Genomic DNA, 19,828 nt, shown 5'->3' with positions numbered 1-19,828 from the left:
ATTGAACATTTATATTATTGTTTAACGCCCACTGGCACTGACACTGTGTGCCCCATGTGCAGGAAGCATAGCCCACACCTATATTATTGTCTAGAAAATTAATTTCAAGCATTTAACCATACACCTTCAGATTACAAAGCTTTTGACCGGTAGTGTATATAAATATATTCAAACTGACATGACACATGCGCACCGGTGCTGTCAGAAGACAGTGATCTGGCCGTAGGGATGAAGCACACTTCCAAGATTTTATTTTCTTTCATCCGAGGATGAACACAGATGAAGTTATTTTGTAGTTTACTATATGCTAAACTTTAGATTTCATCCCGACATCCTGAGCAGAAGTCAAAATTGATTCTTAGCAAATTACTGCACATCTGATGACATCTACATACTACATACTCTAATCGATAAACATGTTAATATTTGAATGCTTTATTGACTTTGGCGTTTAAATTATGTGATTCAATCTGCCACCAATTGAATATTTTACAAATTAATTTAAATGATATAGGTGGTAAAACCTATGACCTCATCAAATCAATGTACAGATAGTAAATGCCGTGTGAAAATCAACACAAAAAGAACAAAATATCTTTCTTAGGAGCGGGATGTGAGACAGGGTTGCTCTCTAAGCCCAATATTGTATAACATTTACATTAATGAACTGGCAACCAGTTTGGAGCAATCAACAATCTCACCCTACACGACTCAAAAATCAAATGTTTTTGCTGATTTAAAGCATTTATGCTTATATGGATCAGACAATAAAACGTATATAAAGTGCCCAACTGCCCAAACTGCCCAACAGAATGCAGAGAAGGTACATAAACACTGGAGTCGGCATATGTTTATAGTGTTTATATGTTCTTATGATGAAAAACAAGCATATCTACATCTATGGTTGCTAAGCGACCAAATTTGTTGAAGCGTTTTGTATTTCTGTGTTGATAATTTGCATCAATGTAATTTCAGACTATAAATCGAGGCAGATGACACCGTTCTCTTCTCTCAGTTTAGCTGTTCAGGATGTTTTTATGACCAGCAATGTAACATTAAATTAATAATTATACAAAAGCAAAAACAGTAAAACAGTCCATATATTTCATAAAAAACATTGTAAATATATGATGGCAAATCTAGAGTTCCAATGGCCATAACTCCAGTCAGAGCCACATATTCTCATCCAGTGTACTCATTTGCCCAAGAAACATTTTATATTATCAGTGTTGAAAACACCTGCTTACATTTTTTTTGTGTAAACGATACGTTGATACATTGAAGTTTGGGTATCCTTTTTTACCTTAGCATTTATAATTTCATGGTTTAAAAAAATCCTGATAATTTACTCACCACCATGTCATTCAAAATGTTGATGTATTTCTTTATTCAGTCGAGAAGAAATTATGCTTTTTAAGAAAAACATTCCAGAATTTTTCCATTAAAATGAGAAAAATCCTGGAATGTTTTCCTCAACAACACATAATTTCTTCTCGACTGAACATCAACATTTTGGATGACATGGTGGTGAGTAAATTATCTGGATTTTTTAAAGAAAATTGACTAATCCTTTAAGTATCAATTTGAAAGACAATCGGTTAAATAATTTGTAATTGGCATGTACAGTACTGGCCAACTTAGTTATCAGTATGAGCAAAATGAGGTCTCCATCTACAGGTAACATTTACATTAGAAACTAATCACATAACTCACACATCACACTACAATTAGCTGGGTTTAAAAATCACATCTACTGGAAACTTTAACCCTGCAGTGAATAAACTGAAATAAAGCACGCAAGGCCAATGCCATAAAGCATCCATGTCCAATAGAGATCCCTGTTAGAATCTGGCTTAAAATCTTAGAAACAGTGATTGAACTGATTGCCCTCTATGGCAGTGAGGTGTGGGGTCCATTAACAAATCAAAAAGATTTTACCACATGGGAAAAACATCCAATTTAGATCCTGCATACAACCAGCACACAACAAATAATGCATGCAGAGCTGAATTAGAAAAATATCCACTAATAATAAAATGCAGGCTTAAAACATTTCTAAAACATTTTAATACATTTCTTGTTAATACATCAATGGCAGTGCACTATGTAGGGGATAAGAAACGATTTAGACTGTGTAAGTATGCTTTTCATTGGGGTGAATGAATATCACGTCAGTGTCACTATAGTGCACACACAGTGTTCACACGGTCCAGCGTGATAGCACAGAGCGGATCACATGCATGAATTTGCCAAAAAAAAAAAAAAAACGTATCAGACCTGTTAACACAGAAATATTATAAAGTGCCGTGGAGAAGATTAAACAAGCTCACAAGCTGTCAAATGCAGATTGCAAATTGCCAAAAATGAAAACTTCATGAAATGATTTTATTTACATTTAACTTTTAAGGTGATAATGCATCTTCCCTGTCAAACTGAAAATAAATTCACAGCTCTGTAAGGTCCGAGAGTAAGCTATACACTGAGAGAGAATGGAGCTGACGTGTGAATGAGCTACATACATACAAAACAGCATTTCCAAGGACCAGTCACTTATCTGTGTATTGTTGGTTTCTCCTTTGAAATGTAAACAATTCTTAAACGAAATGCTATTTTGTACATGCAAAGGTCATCCACGCATCAGCTCTGTATGGTCTGAACTGAATGCTGCTCAATGTACAGTGTTGTAGACGCAGAGAGAGACCCATACTTAACTCGTGGGGCGGTACAGGCGACACAGAACGTGTACAGATGTAAAGCTAAGGTTTATCCAAACAGTTTTTAGATTTGTCACTATTCACTTTTTTGTAAAAAAAGAGTCCTAAAGTCGTTAAATCAAGCAATAAAGTTGACAACACTGCCTCAGACACTCTCCATTACGTGAGCAAGTAAACCCCACCCACTGATTTACATAGAATTTGCATACAAGTCGACTTTGAAAATGAAAACTAATATGCATCACATTGAACATAAAAAATAAACATATTTTGCATACTGTTTTCTTTGATGAAATGGTAAATCTGGGTTTAATTTTTGATATGATAATTTCATGTATTTAAAATTGACAGAAAGTGTGTCATAAGCTAAATGTTATTGGTTATTTTAAAAAGGGGAAAAGACTTTTCAATAGTTCTGTACTGAGTAGTCCTGTTTTAGTTAAAGGTGCAGTGTGTAAATTTTAGCGGCATCCACTGGTGAGGTTGCGAATTGCAACCAACGGCTCAGTCCACTCGCTTGTGAAATGCATAGAGAAGCTATGGTAGCCCCCACAGAAAAAACATGTAATTGACAGACAACTTAGTTTGTCCGTTAAGGGCTTCTGTAGAAACATAGCGGCACAAAATGGCGACTTCCACGTAAGGGGACCCTCTGTGTATGTAGATAAAAACGTCTCATTCTAAGGTAATAAAAACTTAACGGTTCATTATGTAAGGTCTTTATACACCCCTGATAATATAGTTTTGTATATTATTTTGCATTTCTGTCAAAAGATCCTTCTAAAAATCACACTGTACCTTTAAAATGGCCACCACATCAAATAATGCTGCACTCTCCAAGGCACTTTAGTGGGACTTTAATCTTTCCATTTGGACACTTAATGTATATTACTTCTTTATTATTTCATGTAAATTTGTATTTACCTTTTTGTTTGTATGTTTACACTGTATTCTTTTTTATTTTTATATGCATGTAGATCGGATCAGTGACAATTGAATCAGCTATCCCAATCGTCTTTCATTCAGACCCCGAGTTATAGGTAGTTCCTAAAGTCAAGCCCTATTTCAACCATGTCATTTTGCTGATTTATTGGCCTTTCCTTATGGTGTCATAAAACAGTGGAGGGAGAAATAAGAGTTTATTAAATGCGTGTATTATCACTACACAGTATATGATCCTCTAAGATCTTTTCTAATTGAATCTAATAAATGTTAACAGTACTATCGAGAAGCACATGAATGGATTTCTTAAAGAAAACTTTTTTAAGATGTCAAATATATGTCCCCAGAGTACATATGTAAAGTTCTAGCTCAAAATAGAACTTCACATATGTACTCTGATAGATAGATAATTTATTATAACATGTCAAAATTTTCACTTTGTAGGTTTGAGCAAAAATTTGCCGTTTTGGGCGTGTCCTTTAAAATGCAAATAGCTGAACTCTGCACTAAGTGGCAGTGACGTGGTTAGGGGTATCATCCCCTTCTGACATCACAAGGGGAGCCAAATTTCAATGGCCTATTTTTTCACATGCTTGCAGAGAATAGTTTACCAAAACTTAGTTACTGGGTTGATCTTTTTCACATTCTCTACGTTGATAGAAGCACTGGGAACCAATTTATCATGATATGTCCCCGGGTACACACCATAAGATAATCGGGCTGATTTTGGGCAATCCAAAATTGGGCAACCCTTACGACAATCCTAGGCAAAGTCCCGATCTTCTTTGTGGTGGAACCGATTATCTTATAAGATTTTCCTGTGGTGTGCGTTGTGTTAAGAGCGTCCGAATCTGCTCGGAAGGACGCTGGGGCACTGCAATCGCAAATATTCAACATGTTGAATATATACGATCAAAAATCTTCTTGTGTGGGAGAAACCCCGAGGACACACACCAGAAGTAGATTGCCACATGAAACGAAATGATACCCAATCAGAAAGTGAGGAGATGAAAGACGAAACCGTAACAACTACATGTCGCAGCAGGCACAGTCCAAAATGAGATGGACATCAGAAATGTAAAAAAGCCATCAATTGTATTAATGCCATTTCTTAATGCCGGTTGTTCGCCATGTTTACTGTAAAGTCACGTTCGGCCGCAAGATCTCTGCAACATTTCCTGTGTTCTCAGTGGAGACTTGCATTGTTTGTGAAGTTAATCTGATGGTGCGTGGTGTGCTTTCATTACCAGATAGTGGCACTCCACACACTATAGGAACAAACCTGTTAAATCGCCAATGTTTATCTCATGTCTGTGGTCTCTCACATTTTGAAAATCTGATACGATTTAAAATATCTTTTGGTGTGGCCCTAGCTTTAGTAGAGGATTTTGTGTGGTCAGGCTCAGCAGTCCAGTTCTGCCAGATGCCCAAAATCTCCCTTATTTCAACAAACCATCTTACCACACACAAACTGTGCCAGATTTCAAATAAGATTTACATCTTTACATTTATTTTTACATCCAAAAATAACAATAAAAGTTCAATAATTTGTATTTTTTAACTGTGCGGTCAATGATGGTATTCAGGATAAGTTGACTTTTCCAACTCTTAGCCAGTTTGAGCCACGCTTCTGAATATACAGATAAATATAGGGCTTGGTTTCCTTTTAAAGAACTTTCATTCAAATACTCAAAGTGCCCAGCTGTTAGAGCATTGAGTAACATGTTCAATACGTGCAGACAAAATGTATAGCTTAAATCCTATCCAAGTCACTTCAGATAAAAGCATCTGCCAAATGCATAAAATGTCAATGTAAATATGTCAAAGCATTGTTGAGACATGCACTCAATCAAAATGAGTTCATTGCTTTGTTACATGTAAACAGTTTGCAATGACAAAATGCTTGTAATGATCTCACACAGTCTTCTTTCTTTTCTGTACAGATATCAGACAAAAGACAAGAAAGAAGTAAAATTCACAACTAATAAAAAGATCCTCGCTGGGCAAAGACCATTGTGGCTCACATTCTCTTAATAAAAAGCAGCAAAAAGAAGTTTGTAATATACTATATTTCACATGAAACTGTCCCAGAGTCATTTGTTCTCGATAAACCTGTCTGAACAAGACAGCACAGGGCTCCACAATAAGGACAGCCTGATGGCTTGGGGCCAGTTGACAGATAGGGCCAGTGCGGCACAGTCATACAAGTTTTCATGTGTTTTGAGAACATGCTAATTTAAATATTTAATCAAATAAGATGTGAAACAGATGTCAATGCACTACTCACACGCTGTTTCAGAAGATTTGCGTGTATGCAAACCAAACGTGCGGCCCCACATCTCAAATCAGCGCCAATAGTTCAGACTGCACATAAAAACTATGTTTATAACGAGTTTATGTTTTCTTGCAATTGAGCAGACATATTTACACAAAATTATCTTAGGGTGCCAAGATTATCCTTGTAAAACAATCAGTTACTGTATGTCTAAGTAAACAATTTTAAAAAAACATGCATGTGTTTAGTACATAGGCTCTGCCAGCTTTAGTTCTTAAAGAGGCAGCACCTCAAATAAACCTTGCATTAGTGTAAGTATAGATCAAACAAACAATGGACAAAAAAATATCTGTTCTGACTGACTCACTTCATCTCTTTTTAATATATACAGTGAAGACTATGCATTATTATTTTACATCTGATTACTTTCAATTGAGGTTTTTACCTAAAAAGTACAGTACTGTTAGATCAATCTAAAAATTTCATTTGTATGTTTGTTTTGTTTTTATTCTGTATTTATTTGTGCTATTGCTCATAATTGGATTATTTGTACTTATTTTAAAGCTCCACTGTGTAGGATGTACTCCAATCTAGCGGTGAAATGAATGAATGAATGAATGAATAAATTTGATTATTTTCCTTTTTTCTTCTTCAGAACATGATCATTAGTAACAAAACATATTATAACAGAAAATAAACAAATTAAAAATGCTTCTAGTAGCTACAAATCAAAAGCAATGAAAAAAATGAACAATATGCAATGTCCTTTGCCTGTGATCCATCAAAGCACACAGATTTATGTTAAACATGGAAAACGTCTGATTTTCATGATATGTCCACTTAATATCACATACAAAAAGCAACCATAAACGCAGCTTAGACACTCCTTTTTCATCCACGCGAGGAAAAATATCATAGGGGCTGTTACACTTGGTATTAAGATGCGTTTTCGTCGATCGGATCACAAGTGGACACATCACGTTTACACTTGGTATTTAAATCTCTTTTTGTCCATTTTCGACCGCTTCTCTCCAGATTACTGAGGGGATGGTCTGTGGACGAGTCCCTCTCCTGTCATTTAAACATGAGCGGGAGTAATGATGAGTTTAAATCCAATGCTTATGTTTTAAGTAAACATGTTACATGTCCGTGTATATGTAAGAGGTTTCTCTGATATTGGTGAAATAAGATCGCTCAACTTTCACACGCTCTTGTAAAATGAAACAAAAGACGCGCAGATCAGCGGTGTTTTATCAATGAAAGGCTAAAAATAGGGCTGTACACCGTGTGTTTGTGCTAGAGGTCAGAAAAGATGTAAAACATTTATCTCAGTATCTTAGATCAACAGATAAATGGGCGGAGAGACGGCGTGTGGCTGTTCGAACACATTCAACCACATGCGCTTTTACACTAACCAGATGTAGTGTTATGGATAACCATGCTACAGTTAGCCAAGGAACTATAAAACTTCAAGTTTACAACATAGACTGTATAGATGTAAACGAATATGCTGAATTACCTGTGGAGAAGATAGAAAGTAGGCAACGTCAGTGTCCCTTGAGCCACATATTGGAAAACTAACATTACTCCAATATTGACTTTGGTCTTGATGTTTTTCCTGTCGCGTTGTTGTTTTAAATCCCCGTTTCGCTTCCTTGGCGACTTGTTTTAATGTCCTCGAAAATAGGTTTCCAACAGGCTTTCAAATCTGCCTCAAATCAAAGCATTAGATTGCGGGATCATCACGTTGTGCAGCTGTTGTTGAATCTGAAAGATTCAGTCTACACAGGTCGCATATGCAGGCTGCATACGTCATCAAGCCTGGTTTATTTAAGTTAACTGAGCATTACATTCGCAAGTCATAAGCATATTACATCAATTTACAATTAACTAAGAATAATTGTCAGCTTTATAATTGTTAATATTCTGAAATAAGACTGTCTTGATGACGTATACCGCCTACACATGCAACCTCGGGAGGCTTCAGCTAGCGGCCAGCGTGAGTGTAGTCTGAAAGCGCGAACGGTGGAGCTTGAATTTCAGGAATGTCCCTCGTCAGCGGATGTATTTCAAAGATGGAGGCACAACATGGATTCAGACAGTCGAGCGACTCGACTGCATGTATTTTAAATAGCAGATTCTACACTTACGAGAATACTTTGATTAGTAGGTGGAAGTAATTACACATGAATGAGCACATACTTTTGAAAGAACACATGGGTTTTTGCTTAGAATTAACTAAAATAAGTACACAGTCTAGCTTTAATACTGACTGTCAACTTGTCTTTATTTGAAATAAATGAATATTTGAACGTAGTTTTTGGTGTTATAATCTTATTTATTAAGGGTATGTGTCTAAAACAATAAAGAGCATAATCAGGCCTGTTTTTTGTGATTTTTGGTGGGGCCAGTGGACATTTTGGCAGGACTAGTAAAAATCTGAACCACTGGCCTGAGCGGGCCAGTAAAAAAATCCTTTGCCCTACAGCAACTTTCATTGTCAAAGTCCAGCGTGAATACAGGGGACCAGGAAATAACATTTAAAATATACACCGTTTAAAAACTGCCATCAAAGTTCAAACATCAGAAGTTCACTGAACTTAACAAGAAATTCATTCACGTACAGAATCAGTTTCACATCAAAAGGGCAGTTTACAGCTTTATTGATCAAATAATACTGAGATTACTCCAACAGTTTCATTAATAAAGAGGCTGTAACAGGAATATATAACAACAGGCACGTTATTTTCTAACAAACCTGACAATGCTGTAGATAGACATGAACTTCCATCAAACCTGGAAACATTCCTTTAAAAATACTTTTGTGTTTTGTTGGTTGCTCTGATCTGTGATTTAAATATTAGCATCACCTCTGACAACACCAATTTAGTGTTCAATAAGGTTATTTGCAAAGGCATGTATTCAATGTCAATTTACAGTACAGATGTTACTATGGCAACAAGAAAATAAGATGAAGTGCAATGATCTAAGCTACAGAAGCTGATGAGACCTTCAACAGAAGCAGGGTTGATGAATTCAGATATTTGGATAGTCATGTCTATATTGGGCAGATACTGATAGGTGCACATATGATGTCAGGACAGGTGTACATGGACTGGCCTGATGTTGGGGGTAGGTGTGCGCATATTGGGGTGATGTGAGGGTAGGTGTGCGCAGACTGGCCTGATGATAGGGTGGGTGTGCGCGTACTGGTGTGATGTTTGGTAACAGGGTTTATACAGAAATCCTTAAGTTAAATTTACTACTTTTTACTACCTTTTTTACTACCTTCAGAATATTTTTTAAAACCATCACGACACTGAATTGCAAGTGTTAATCAGCGACCTTTCTATTATTTACACAGATTTTGACATATATAACATACAAAAAAGAATTAAAGTGAAAAAAATTTTCTGACTGAAATATTTTTCAGGCCAAGTCATATTCCTTTACCTAACACTTTATGTAGGCGAGACCAATAGCATTTTAAGGGGAGATTTTTTTGCCATAAATTCCATATTGAAGTCTCATGTGGCATATAGGTAGCTGTAGTTTGCAGGGCATTTCAGATTAAGGCGAACCAGCTAAATAACTCACTATATACTGTATAAAAAGAAAACATGAATATCACCACCTTTAATGAATCTTTTATTAATTATTTATTAATTGTAAATGTATTTATTTTAGCATTTACTAATAATTTTTTAATCAAAGTTGAAACTGTTAACATTAGTGAATGCACCATGAACCACCGTCAATTACTGTAATGACATAAACAAGAATTAATTAATGATTATATACACTCTATATTTTTCATTGTTTGTTTATGTTATATAATGCATTTACTAATGTGAACAAATACAACTTTTTCATATCATATTATTCAGTACACATAAACAAATAATCCAGGGTCTGTTCTGTTCACACAACAGTTTACAGTCACAGCTCTAATACAGTAACGTTATGTATAAATATAAACCCTGAACGAGTAACTCGAGTCAAACTCGTGTAGAATTCGCACAGGATGTCTGTAACCATAGTGACAGTTGTTAATTAAATGACTGTACATTTATCAACAAAATATTATGTTACAATAGAGGCAGCGCTGATGTGCTAGTTTATGCGCAATGTTTCTGCTGTTTACTTTCTCCTAAGACATAAATGGTCGTGTTTATATAAGGATATTTGCAAAGACGGGATTTTTGACGCATATGTGTTATTTAAGGCCAATAAAGCGGCAAAAATACGTACAACACATGCTCAATGAGAATCGAATGCGCGGCTTGCGTGCTTCTCTGACACAGAAACAGCGGACGCACTGTTGTTTGTGTTTGAATGTCTTAAAATCACCTGTTTTTAAACTGCTGTGCTTAAATATATGTACAAATGTTACGTTTTTGTGACCACACGCAAATGCAACTGCAAGAACCGACAGGTGGATGACATCAAAGTCACGCGAGAGCATTTCGGAAGCAGTCTCCTCTTATGATTCCTCGTCAATCGCTCTCACAGGATTTGGATGTCATCTGCCTTTTGGTTCTTGTGGATCCACATGAAGTTTACCCACAAGTTAAACAAACCCGTTGTACCAGCCACTGGCTATATCAGCATAGCATCAGTAACGTGAGAAATCATTTACCTCCAAAATACAGGACCCCTTACGTTAGTCATACTGTGCAAAGACACGCAATTACCTGTTTGGTTGTCTTATCCCACTAACTGAAAGGCTTGCCAATCTTCATTATTTCGCTAAGCCAAGTCAATCGTCTTTTACACCTTTATCGATCTTCAAAACATCGGAGCCTTCCTGCATTATAAGTTTGACCATGCTAGCTGAAAAAGTTTTACCTCAACGTGATACAGTCAGAAAACCCGAAGTGGATCCGGTCCGTAGTGATTACAGAACGCTTACAGCGGAGAGAGGAACGTGATTTGGCTCCACTCCAGGCTTTGATCACATCCCAGAGACAAAAGATCTTTGATTATTTGCCCAGATATGCAGGTGATTTTAACTAATTTCCAGGCATCATAACATTACAAAAGGCAATCGAAAATTTACTACCTCGTCAGATGACGCTTACTACTTTTTACTACTTTTTACTGGCCTTAATTTGGCATAATTTAATTTACTACCTTTTACTACCTTTTACAACCCCGCGGAAACCCTGGGTAAGGTCTGAGGCACTTTCAATGACCTGTATCTATGTATGAATATTTTCAAAAACTTCTCAGGGTCTTGAATTTTTTCCCCCAGATTCACACACTTTCAAGGATTTCAAGGACCCATGGGAACCCTGTACTACTACTGGCAAGATCCCAAAGTGTTCATTCGATGGACCCTTTACCATCCCGTGAGCCCCCGGGAGAAGAGTTAAGATTAATACGATTTTTATGTAAAAATGTCCAAAAGTGATAACGCGGCTGTATTCAAATGCAAATACATATATTATAAAACGGCCAGTTCTGGTTCTTCATTCTGATTGGTCGAAACGCGTTCTCAGCTGTGATAAAACTCACCGGTAAACCCACGGCTCAAACCGTATTACATAGCTTGTATCACTGCGCCACTGTTGTTGTGTACTGTAGAAAATAACTGTCAAAATGTCGGATTTTGTTGTCAATTTTGATTTATTGGGTGGGCTAATTATATTATATTGTATTAATTATAATCCTCAACAATTGAACAATTAATGGCGATATCCAGATAAGTGTCAATAAATATTGTTGCGTTTTCTTGTTGATTATGCTTCCGTGAGGAGTAGTTGTACCGTATATTATCCACTGGGTGGCGATCACTGATCAGTGGTGGCGATCTTACACAAACACTGATGCTTTCACTCAACACTTTAAAACTCAAGTGTATTTTTTGATCAGCGATCTGAATCGGATCTCTAACAAAAGTCATTCACAGAAATGGAATTATCCCAACATTTTGCTCAAAATTTGAGAGGATAAAAGAACAATTGAAGGTAGGGTGAAACGTTTTTATTTTGTTGTTTGAAAGCAGAGGGTTCTTTCATTTGATATATTGTGTGTTTATATATCTAAGGAGGAACATTTTTCTGGAAGGCATTAATGTTTAACTAAAGCTGGGTGGCAACTCTTTTAAAAAACGCTGGCAGGGAAAGTGTTAAGCATTCTTCCAAGCATATTTGATCCACATGTCAACAGTTGCACGGTATAAATGTTAATGTACAAATTAGATGAATGTTAATTTATGAAAATAAACACCACAGTCTTAATGAATCATATTTTCATTGTGTCTTTGCTCCGTCTGTTTTGCTTGGGAACCGCTCTGTTGCAGACACACTTGAGTCTGAGGAACTACTTTGTTTGGCGGAAGACTAATATCTGTACTAATATAATTACAACGTATTTGCTGTGTTTTATTATATGAAATCCTGCTATACATAATTTGAAGCAACCGTTTTATAAACGCAATAAGCCCCGCGAAGCAGTGGGTTACCAGTGCATTTTATAACGGCTAAGGGGGTTTTAGGCACTCCGCTTCGCGTCGTGCCTAACAACGCCCCTTAGCCGTTATAAAATGCACTGGTAACCCACTGCTTCTTGGGGCTTATTGCTTTATTAAACAGCTGTTCCTTATGCTTAAATTGTATAGTTTAACACCATTCTTGTTATGACAAACGTATGTCACGTGGTACATCAACATGGCGGATGCATTACGTGAATTCATTCATACTATCCATATTCATACTATAGAGTACCTAACACTTTAACAGTCGATGAGGATGTACTTTATATAATTCGGTACCTACTGTCACAGTATGTGAATTTGGACACAGCCTGTGTGTATGTGTGTGTACTGGTGCGATGTCAAGGTAGGTGTGCCCATACTTGGATAACAACGGGGCACACATAAAAAATGTGAGAGAGAGAGAAATAAAATTTAGAATGAGAAATATGTTAATGAGGCCGAGAGCGACTGGAGAGATAAATGAGAATAAAGCAAGAATAAGACAATAAGAGAAAGAAGAAAAGCATGAGCTGTGAAGAAAGAAAATCACAATAAATAATAAAATAGGTAGGTTGTAACCTGTTGTTCACCTCAGGCATCACTGAGATGTAAATGGCATCTGATGCTATCCACCAGTTAAAATCTAATGACCGCCTTGTGGGTCTTGATAAGATAGGCCTTATGCTTCCTAAGCCATTGTGTGCAATTCCCTAAAATACGCTTTAAAAATATATCACCATTCTGAGCCCTGCAAGCTAAAGTGTAGCGTCTGCTGGTAATGACCACTTCTTTATCCTGTCTCAGCATCTACCAGACACCTCTGAGACATCCTCAAAACTGTAAAAATAAAAACAATACTTGATATTCTACCAGCTTACTACTGCAAAGATAGTCATTTTTTTAAAACATCTAGTGCACAAGGACGTCATTGTTGAAAAGTCAGAAGGCTGAGGGGCAGTAAAGCACTTTATTCAGCCTAAATGAAAGTACGAGGATGCCTTATTACTCCTAACAAAGCCCACCTGCTTCAAATCTCTTCATTTCTGCTTTGTCTGCTCTGCTGTTGGCAAGTACAGTGAAGACACTAAACTGATACGGTCTGAGCTTTCAGTGTGAGAGCATGAAGATCATTTCATCTCATTTACTCCTCACACCACCTGACCTCATGGACCCTTCCTGTTCTTTACAATCCTCTTAATATGTTACTCATCTCTACACTCTTGCCTTAAAGGGACACTTCACCCATTTGCATAAAGCTTTGTATAGTTAGAACCCCAGTCATGTTTTTGAATGGTCATGCATCATTTTCTCAGTTGCCGCTGAGACAGGAGAAATACAGATTTCAGTGTTGCACTTCCTTCTTTCAATGATGTAAAAATCATCATTTTGCATCATTGAAAGAAGGAAGTCCAATATCTTTGTTGAGGAGGTGAGACTACAAACACTCCTTTTCTCGGTCAAATAGGCACCAAATTCTAAATGTATGTTACTTTCGACTACAAATATGACACACTTTCAATAAAAATTAATGTTTCTACGGGTGAAATGCTCCTTTAACAATTAAATGCTACTAAACATCTCCACATCTCTATTAATACACAAAAAATGAAAACACCACAAACTGTATACGTAAGGAATAAACAGCCAGATGTTGGAGGTAGAGAATATTTGACCCGTGCTAGGAAAACGAGTCGAAATAAGCAAATATTAAAAAATGTTTTGACATTCTTCAAAAAAACGTCAAAAATGATGTATGATTTGTTGAAATCTGACAAAAAAAATGACAGAGCTACACCTGCTTGAAGTTGATAAGAGTCAGCAAAGTTAATTTTGAGAAAAAATCCTACAAAATCACAAAAAATATATTATTAAATCACTGTTACACTAATAGATTTTGCAAACAAAGTCACAAACCATATCTATAGGAGAAATATATGTTCAACTTTTTTTCTTTTATTGTTTGATTGACATTGAGACAGACAGCTTTAAGATCTACTGTAATGCATTGCAAGGATCTAATAAAATGTTACACATCAGATATTTTTCCCCAACAGTTAATCAAACATTCACGTAAGACATAACATATTAGGCAAGGGCTACCACAATGGATAAAACAATTTGGAGGGCTACTTTTTATATAGTCTACTTAAAACGTAAAAACTCAAAAGTTTTATTTGACTTGTTAATATGTTTTATCATTCTTTAAAATGTTAACATACATAAAAAGCCAAGCTAATATAAAAAAATATTTAATAAATATATGAAGAGTTTGGTTCCAAAACGCAATAAATCCATTTTGACAAATTTTGGTAAAAACATGTTTTCTATACCAAGAAAGTGGCAAGATGAAAACCACTATTTTCTGTTACAAACTTTCACATAGCATCTTAAGGTTATAAAAACATAAAAAAATTCAAATCCATAACTTGATTTTCAAAGGCTTATTATAAAAACTATTTTTTCCACAAACTGCAATAAATCCATGACAAGATATTTTTTTCAAAATGCTATAAATCTATTGAATCAATGTATAAATGTGCATTCATCTTTGCCATGTTATATTCATTTAGTTGACTAGTGGTATACACTGATAAAAAATAAACATTAATGGCATCAATGAAAACACTTACTTATATAAACACTGTCGATTTTCGTTGCCTTTAAGTAAAAAGTTTACAATGCGTGGAATGGTGCGCTGTAATTTGTGGAGCGGATTTATTGCATTCTATAGAAAAGGAGGAGTGGGGTTTATCGCGTTTTGGGACAATAGATGACAGAATAACACGGTGGATATTGGATTTTGCATAAAATTAAGAATTTACTTTTAAATACTGACCTGATATAATACTGATTTTGGCAGTAACAAAAATGCCGTTTATCACATTTTGGAACCAAACTCTTCATATATTAAAATTTAATCTATTAATAGAATGTGCTTTGGGAGGCAACTCACAGACTCCATGCGGGGCAACCTGGTACCCTTGGGCATCATGTTGGAGACCACTGATTTAGAGCATTGGGATCACTAGATGAGGGCTTATGTACTTCTTTTTATGAAAACCTCCGTTTTGACCAAAACTGACATTTATACTTTCTTCTCACTGCAGCTCAAAATTAGACTGTGTGAATTTCGATTCATTTTGCCAGCACAGGTCACCAATTTAACCAAACCCTCAGTATTCCAGTGAAAGGTGTTTATTGATTTATTGACTTATACTTTTGTTAGACACACATGTATTGTATATTTAAGCAAATAACCACACCGTCATTTCACATCCTCACAAATGCCCTAGTAGTTTCCTCCTCAGCAGTGTAAGTTTACTTAGATAACAATAGCTGCGTTTACATGGAAATTTGTAATCGGTTTAAATCAGAACAGTTCAATCTGAATAAAAATGCTTCATGTAATGCACACCACTGATAGGGGTGGTTACACCTTTTGTAATTCGATTAAAAGGACATGTAAACACTTGATCGGTGATAACTGAAACTGGGACGCTCTGCGCATGTGCTATCTTCTTTTCTTTTTTAATGGAGGTTGGCAAACCCACTGAAAGGTGCATTTCCGCCACCTACAGGATGGGAGTGTGGAACATACATGCAATGACATAGAATTGGCGTAATGACATGTGATGCTGTCACATGAAGTGATTTGTCTTGTCAATCTCAAAATGTTCCTATTCTCCTTCCAATCCCCAATAAGTGATGCAAAACAGTGTTGTCCGGTCAGTCCATATTTATAGTCTGATCCACAAACACGTGTGTTTGGACACGCTCTCGCGGATGGTCTCTGCAGCACCGCGTGAAGTACGCTTTTTGGGCACACGTGAATGGGTGTTTTTGCTGCTGCTGCAGGCTCGTCATTTATTAATTATTACCTGAAATAGACGCACAGCAATTTTAGGAGGATGGCTTGTATGCGTATCTTGAAACAGCGCAAAACTATATTTGTGCAATGTGCGCATATCAAATGATCAAATCTGATTTAAAGCTTGTGTCATATAAACACTCACATCAATACGATCGCATTATTAGGTGTTCATGTAAACGCTTTAATAGGAACTATTAATCGGAAGGATTTTATTCCGATAGAGGGAAAAGGTAGCTAATGAGATGACGATGCAGAACATTCATCAGAACCGCACTAAACTCAATATGCATCCGTCTGTGACTATACCTGTACCTTAACACCAACATAGGAACATGTGCTACACAGCTACGGACGACAACTCAAACATTAAACATCAACCAGCTGCAGCTTTACTAAAAGTGTTTCTGGGTGTTTCTATGTCTTGCGACAGTGTTCAAGAGGGTTTGGGATAAGAGTAAGGGTCAGTGATCTTTACTACTTGTCATATATACACACTTCCGTCCTAAAACCCCTGGCCTGAAACCGTGAAGGCTGCAGAATTGCAAATGGATGTCTCAGCTGTACAATCCTATTGATCGAGGAGACAAGACAAACGCTTCTCAAGAATCTGTCGGCTGTACATCTACATTTAGGTCAAGACAATAATGTACAGATTTTGGACAGATAGACTGCAAGAGGTTTGGAAGATGGGTCAAGTAATTTGTCTATGGTAAATTATTACATTTGATTATTATTACATATTGATTAAGTATTTTGATGTAATAACACAAAAACATGCTTTTGATATGAGCAATTCAGACCTACCCTATTTAAACATAAATTCAGATATTACTAATTAATCTCTTTAAGGTGCAGTGTGTAACTTTTAGAAAAGATCTCTTGACAGAAAGGCAATATAATATACATAACTATATTATCAATGGTGTATAAAGACCTTACATAATAAACTGTATTGTTTTTATTACCTTAGAATGAGCCGTTTATATCTAAATACGCCGCGGGTTCCCTAACATGGAAGTTGCCATTTTGCACCGCCAGTAGCCCTAAACAGTCAAACTTCTCTACAGAGTGCGTTTCGTCATTATGTTGTTGATGTGTTTGTCCTGTGTCGGCTACCGTAGCTTTTCTGTGTGTACGGGGTGGGCGGTGCACTCACCACCAGATGCCGCTAAAATCTACACACTGCACCTTTAAAGCTGTTATAGATGATTCATGCTTATTCTCTGGCTCAGATGTACACTATTCTTTTTAAAGGCCTGGTTTAGGCTTGGTTTAGAGTTGAGCGATCAGGGATTAGTAAAAGCCAGTGATGCATGTGTGTTTGTGTTGGTTAATGAAGGTTGTGTACCTGAGTTCGGAGGATTTCTCCTTTGGTCAGCTGCATGTCTCCCGTCAGCTCTTTGACAAGGATGCCCAGAGGCTCCAATCGCTTACTGAAGTAATTAGTCATCTCAGCAGCCAGGGCCTTCATCGGAGCCACATATACTATCTGTAGAGACAGGACAAGCTCGTGATAAATGAGAAAACACCGTGGGCACCATTTGTTCCCTGGCAACCACTACAAATAACAATTTACAAAGAAATATGAAGCCCGCTGCCTAAAGTGAGCGAGTTTAATGGTGATGTATGAAGACTGTCTATCATCGTTGACTGTGACGCGCACGCACATGAAAATAAGCCTCGTGAGACGCCGTATCCGTTTACACCTTACAAACGATGGTAAAACTTCCTGACGCAAATGTACCGCTCAAGTCTATCCGTGCTTGACTTAAGCAATACAAATGCATCAGGTGAAGTTGTACCCAAGGAAAGCTAAACAGCTCATTCGACGCGAGCAGAATAAATGCATGATCGAAAAGCACATACCTTGAACTGGTCCTTGCGGATGACACCTCCGGGCTGCAGGTGCTGACGGATCTCGTGCAGTACGGTGAGCATGGCGATGTTGGTCTTGCCAGCCCCAGTGGGGGCACAGATGAGCAAGTTCTCATTAGTGTTGTAAGCCGTCTCGAACACTATAGACTGGATTCGGTTTAACTTCTTCATGCCCTTGAACACCAACTGACCAATCTGTAGACACACAGAAGCAAACACACCAAGATCAATGCCAATAAATGACACATGAAACTGTGAAAAACTATTCATCACAATGTGTTGGTGATGTTTTCGTACTGAAAAACCAGGCTAGTTTTATAAAAAAAAAGAAAAAGAAATGTTGGAGCACCACAGCATGACATTTTCTACAGTAAAGGACTTTGACTAAAATGCATTGTTTGACGTCTCAATGTCGTATCAGCCAATTTGGATTTGATTGATGAATTAGGTATGATTGAAATTGTCAAAATCTGAACACACATCAACAGAAAGAGTTTGAATGAACACGCTCACACTCTGTGACAAATCCATATAAAAGATTAAAAGATATACACTTTTTCAAGCATATATTGGAAAAAAGGCAAGACGACTTCTAGCATGATGTGTGATAATTAAACCTAAAAATAGATGTTGGATAGATCTGTGTCATGCTGTTTACTATAACACATTGTGTTATAATCATACAGTAACAGCACAACTGTTCAAATCTGCTATAAAGTATATTAAATAATGAAATAATGAACAACATGACAAAATACAGATAATTGTCAGTAATAACATCTCTCTGAATGTTATTGTTTTTTTGTATTTTGTCTACTTGTACTATCTCTTCCTTGCTAACTGTACACTGTAAAGCGTCCTTGAGTTCTGGAAAGGCATTATATAAATAAAAATAATAATAATAAATAGATAAATAATAAGAGTGTTATACATTGTAATGAGATATCTTGAGCCTCAAACACGAATGTTTCCTCCATGTAAACCGCATGCATGCAAAAGACTTCAAATTCAAGGACCTTTTAAGGACTTTCCAGGTCCAATACCCTCAAATTCAAGGACTATGTTGGGACACATTTCAAGTGAGAGCAAAGTTACATCGCTTTACCTTAAGATACATTATTACAGTTCCCTTTTGAGGGAACTCGCGCTGCATCACTGCAGTGACACTTTGGGGACTCCTTCAGGGGTAAGTGCGTCTGAATGTGTATATCAAATTCAACCAATGGTGAGGCTTAACGACAAAGACAGGGTGACGCGGGAGCCATGAAGTATATCGCTATCTGAAATATTGCCAAAGACGACGTTACAGAGATGCAGGAAGTATGGCAAGAGAGACGCAGCATCTCGTTCCCTTCTCAGGGAACAACAGTTACATACGTAACCTGAGACGTTTTCATGTGTCAAACACAACTATACAAAAATGCATTTTGGTATGAATCAATATTCGCATAAAGAAGATATAAGCATTTAAAGCAAACGGTTTGGCACGTGTGCTTAAAAAGTCTAGAATTTTTATGATATTATCCTACACTACACAGGGAATAATATGGATTTTTTGCATAAAATAGATTAAAGCACTTTCAATGACCAGTATCAATGTATGTAGATTTTTAAAAACTTCACAGGGCCTTGAATTATTTCCCCCAGATTCACAAACTTTCAAGGATTTCAGG

The 19,828-nt window shown here is 36.7% G+C and overlaps 1 protein-coding gene across 2 annotated transcripts in view; it reads right to left on the bottom strand.

Annotated features, from left to right (window-relative positions):
- Positions 1–19,828, bottom strand: part of ascc3 (activating signal cointegrator 1 complex subunit 3) — a 266,202-nt gene that overhangs the window by 137,414 nt on the left and 108,960 nt on the right. For both annotated transcript variants that reach the window (XM_055209422.2, XM_055209423.2), the window contains exons 9-10: positions 18,147–18,350; positions 17,629–17,769 (exon numbers count right to left, since the gene is read on the bottom strand). In XM_055209422.2, coding sequence (XP_055065397.2) covers positions 17,629–17,769; positions 18,147–18,350 — 345 coding nt within the window. The remainder of the gene's footprint in view (positions 1–17,628; positions 17,770–18,146; positions 18,351–19,828) is intronic.

This window comes from Misgurnus anguillicaudatus, chromosome 10 (genome assembly GCF_027580225.2).
Source record: "Misgurnus anguillicaudatus chromosome 10, ASM2758022v2, whole genome shotgun sequence".
Lineage (NCBI taxonomy): Eukaryota > Metazoa > Chordata > Actinopteri > Cypriniformes > Cobitidae > Misgurnus > Misgurnus anguillicaudatus.
The sequence above is the reverse complement of the archived record's forward strand: the minus strand, read 5'-3'. Positions and strand labels throughout refer to the sequence as shown.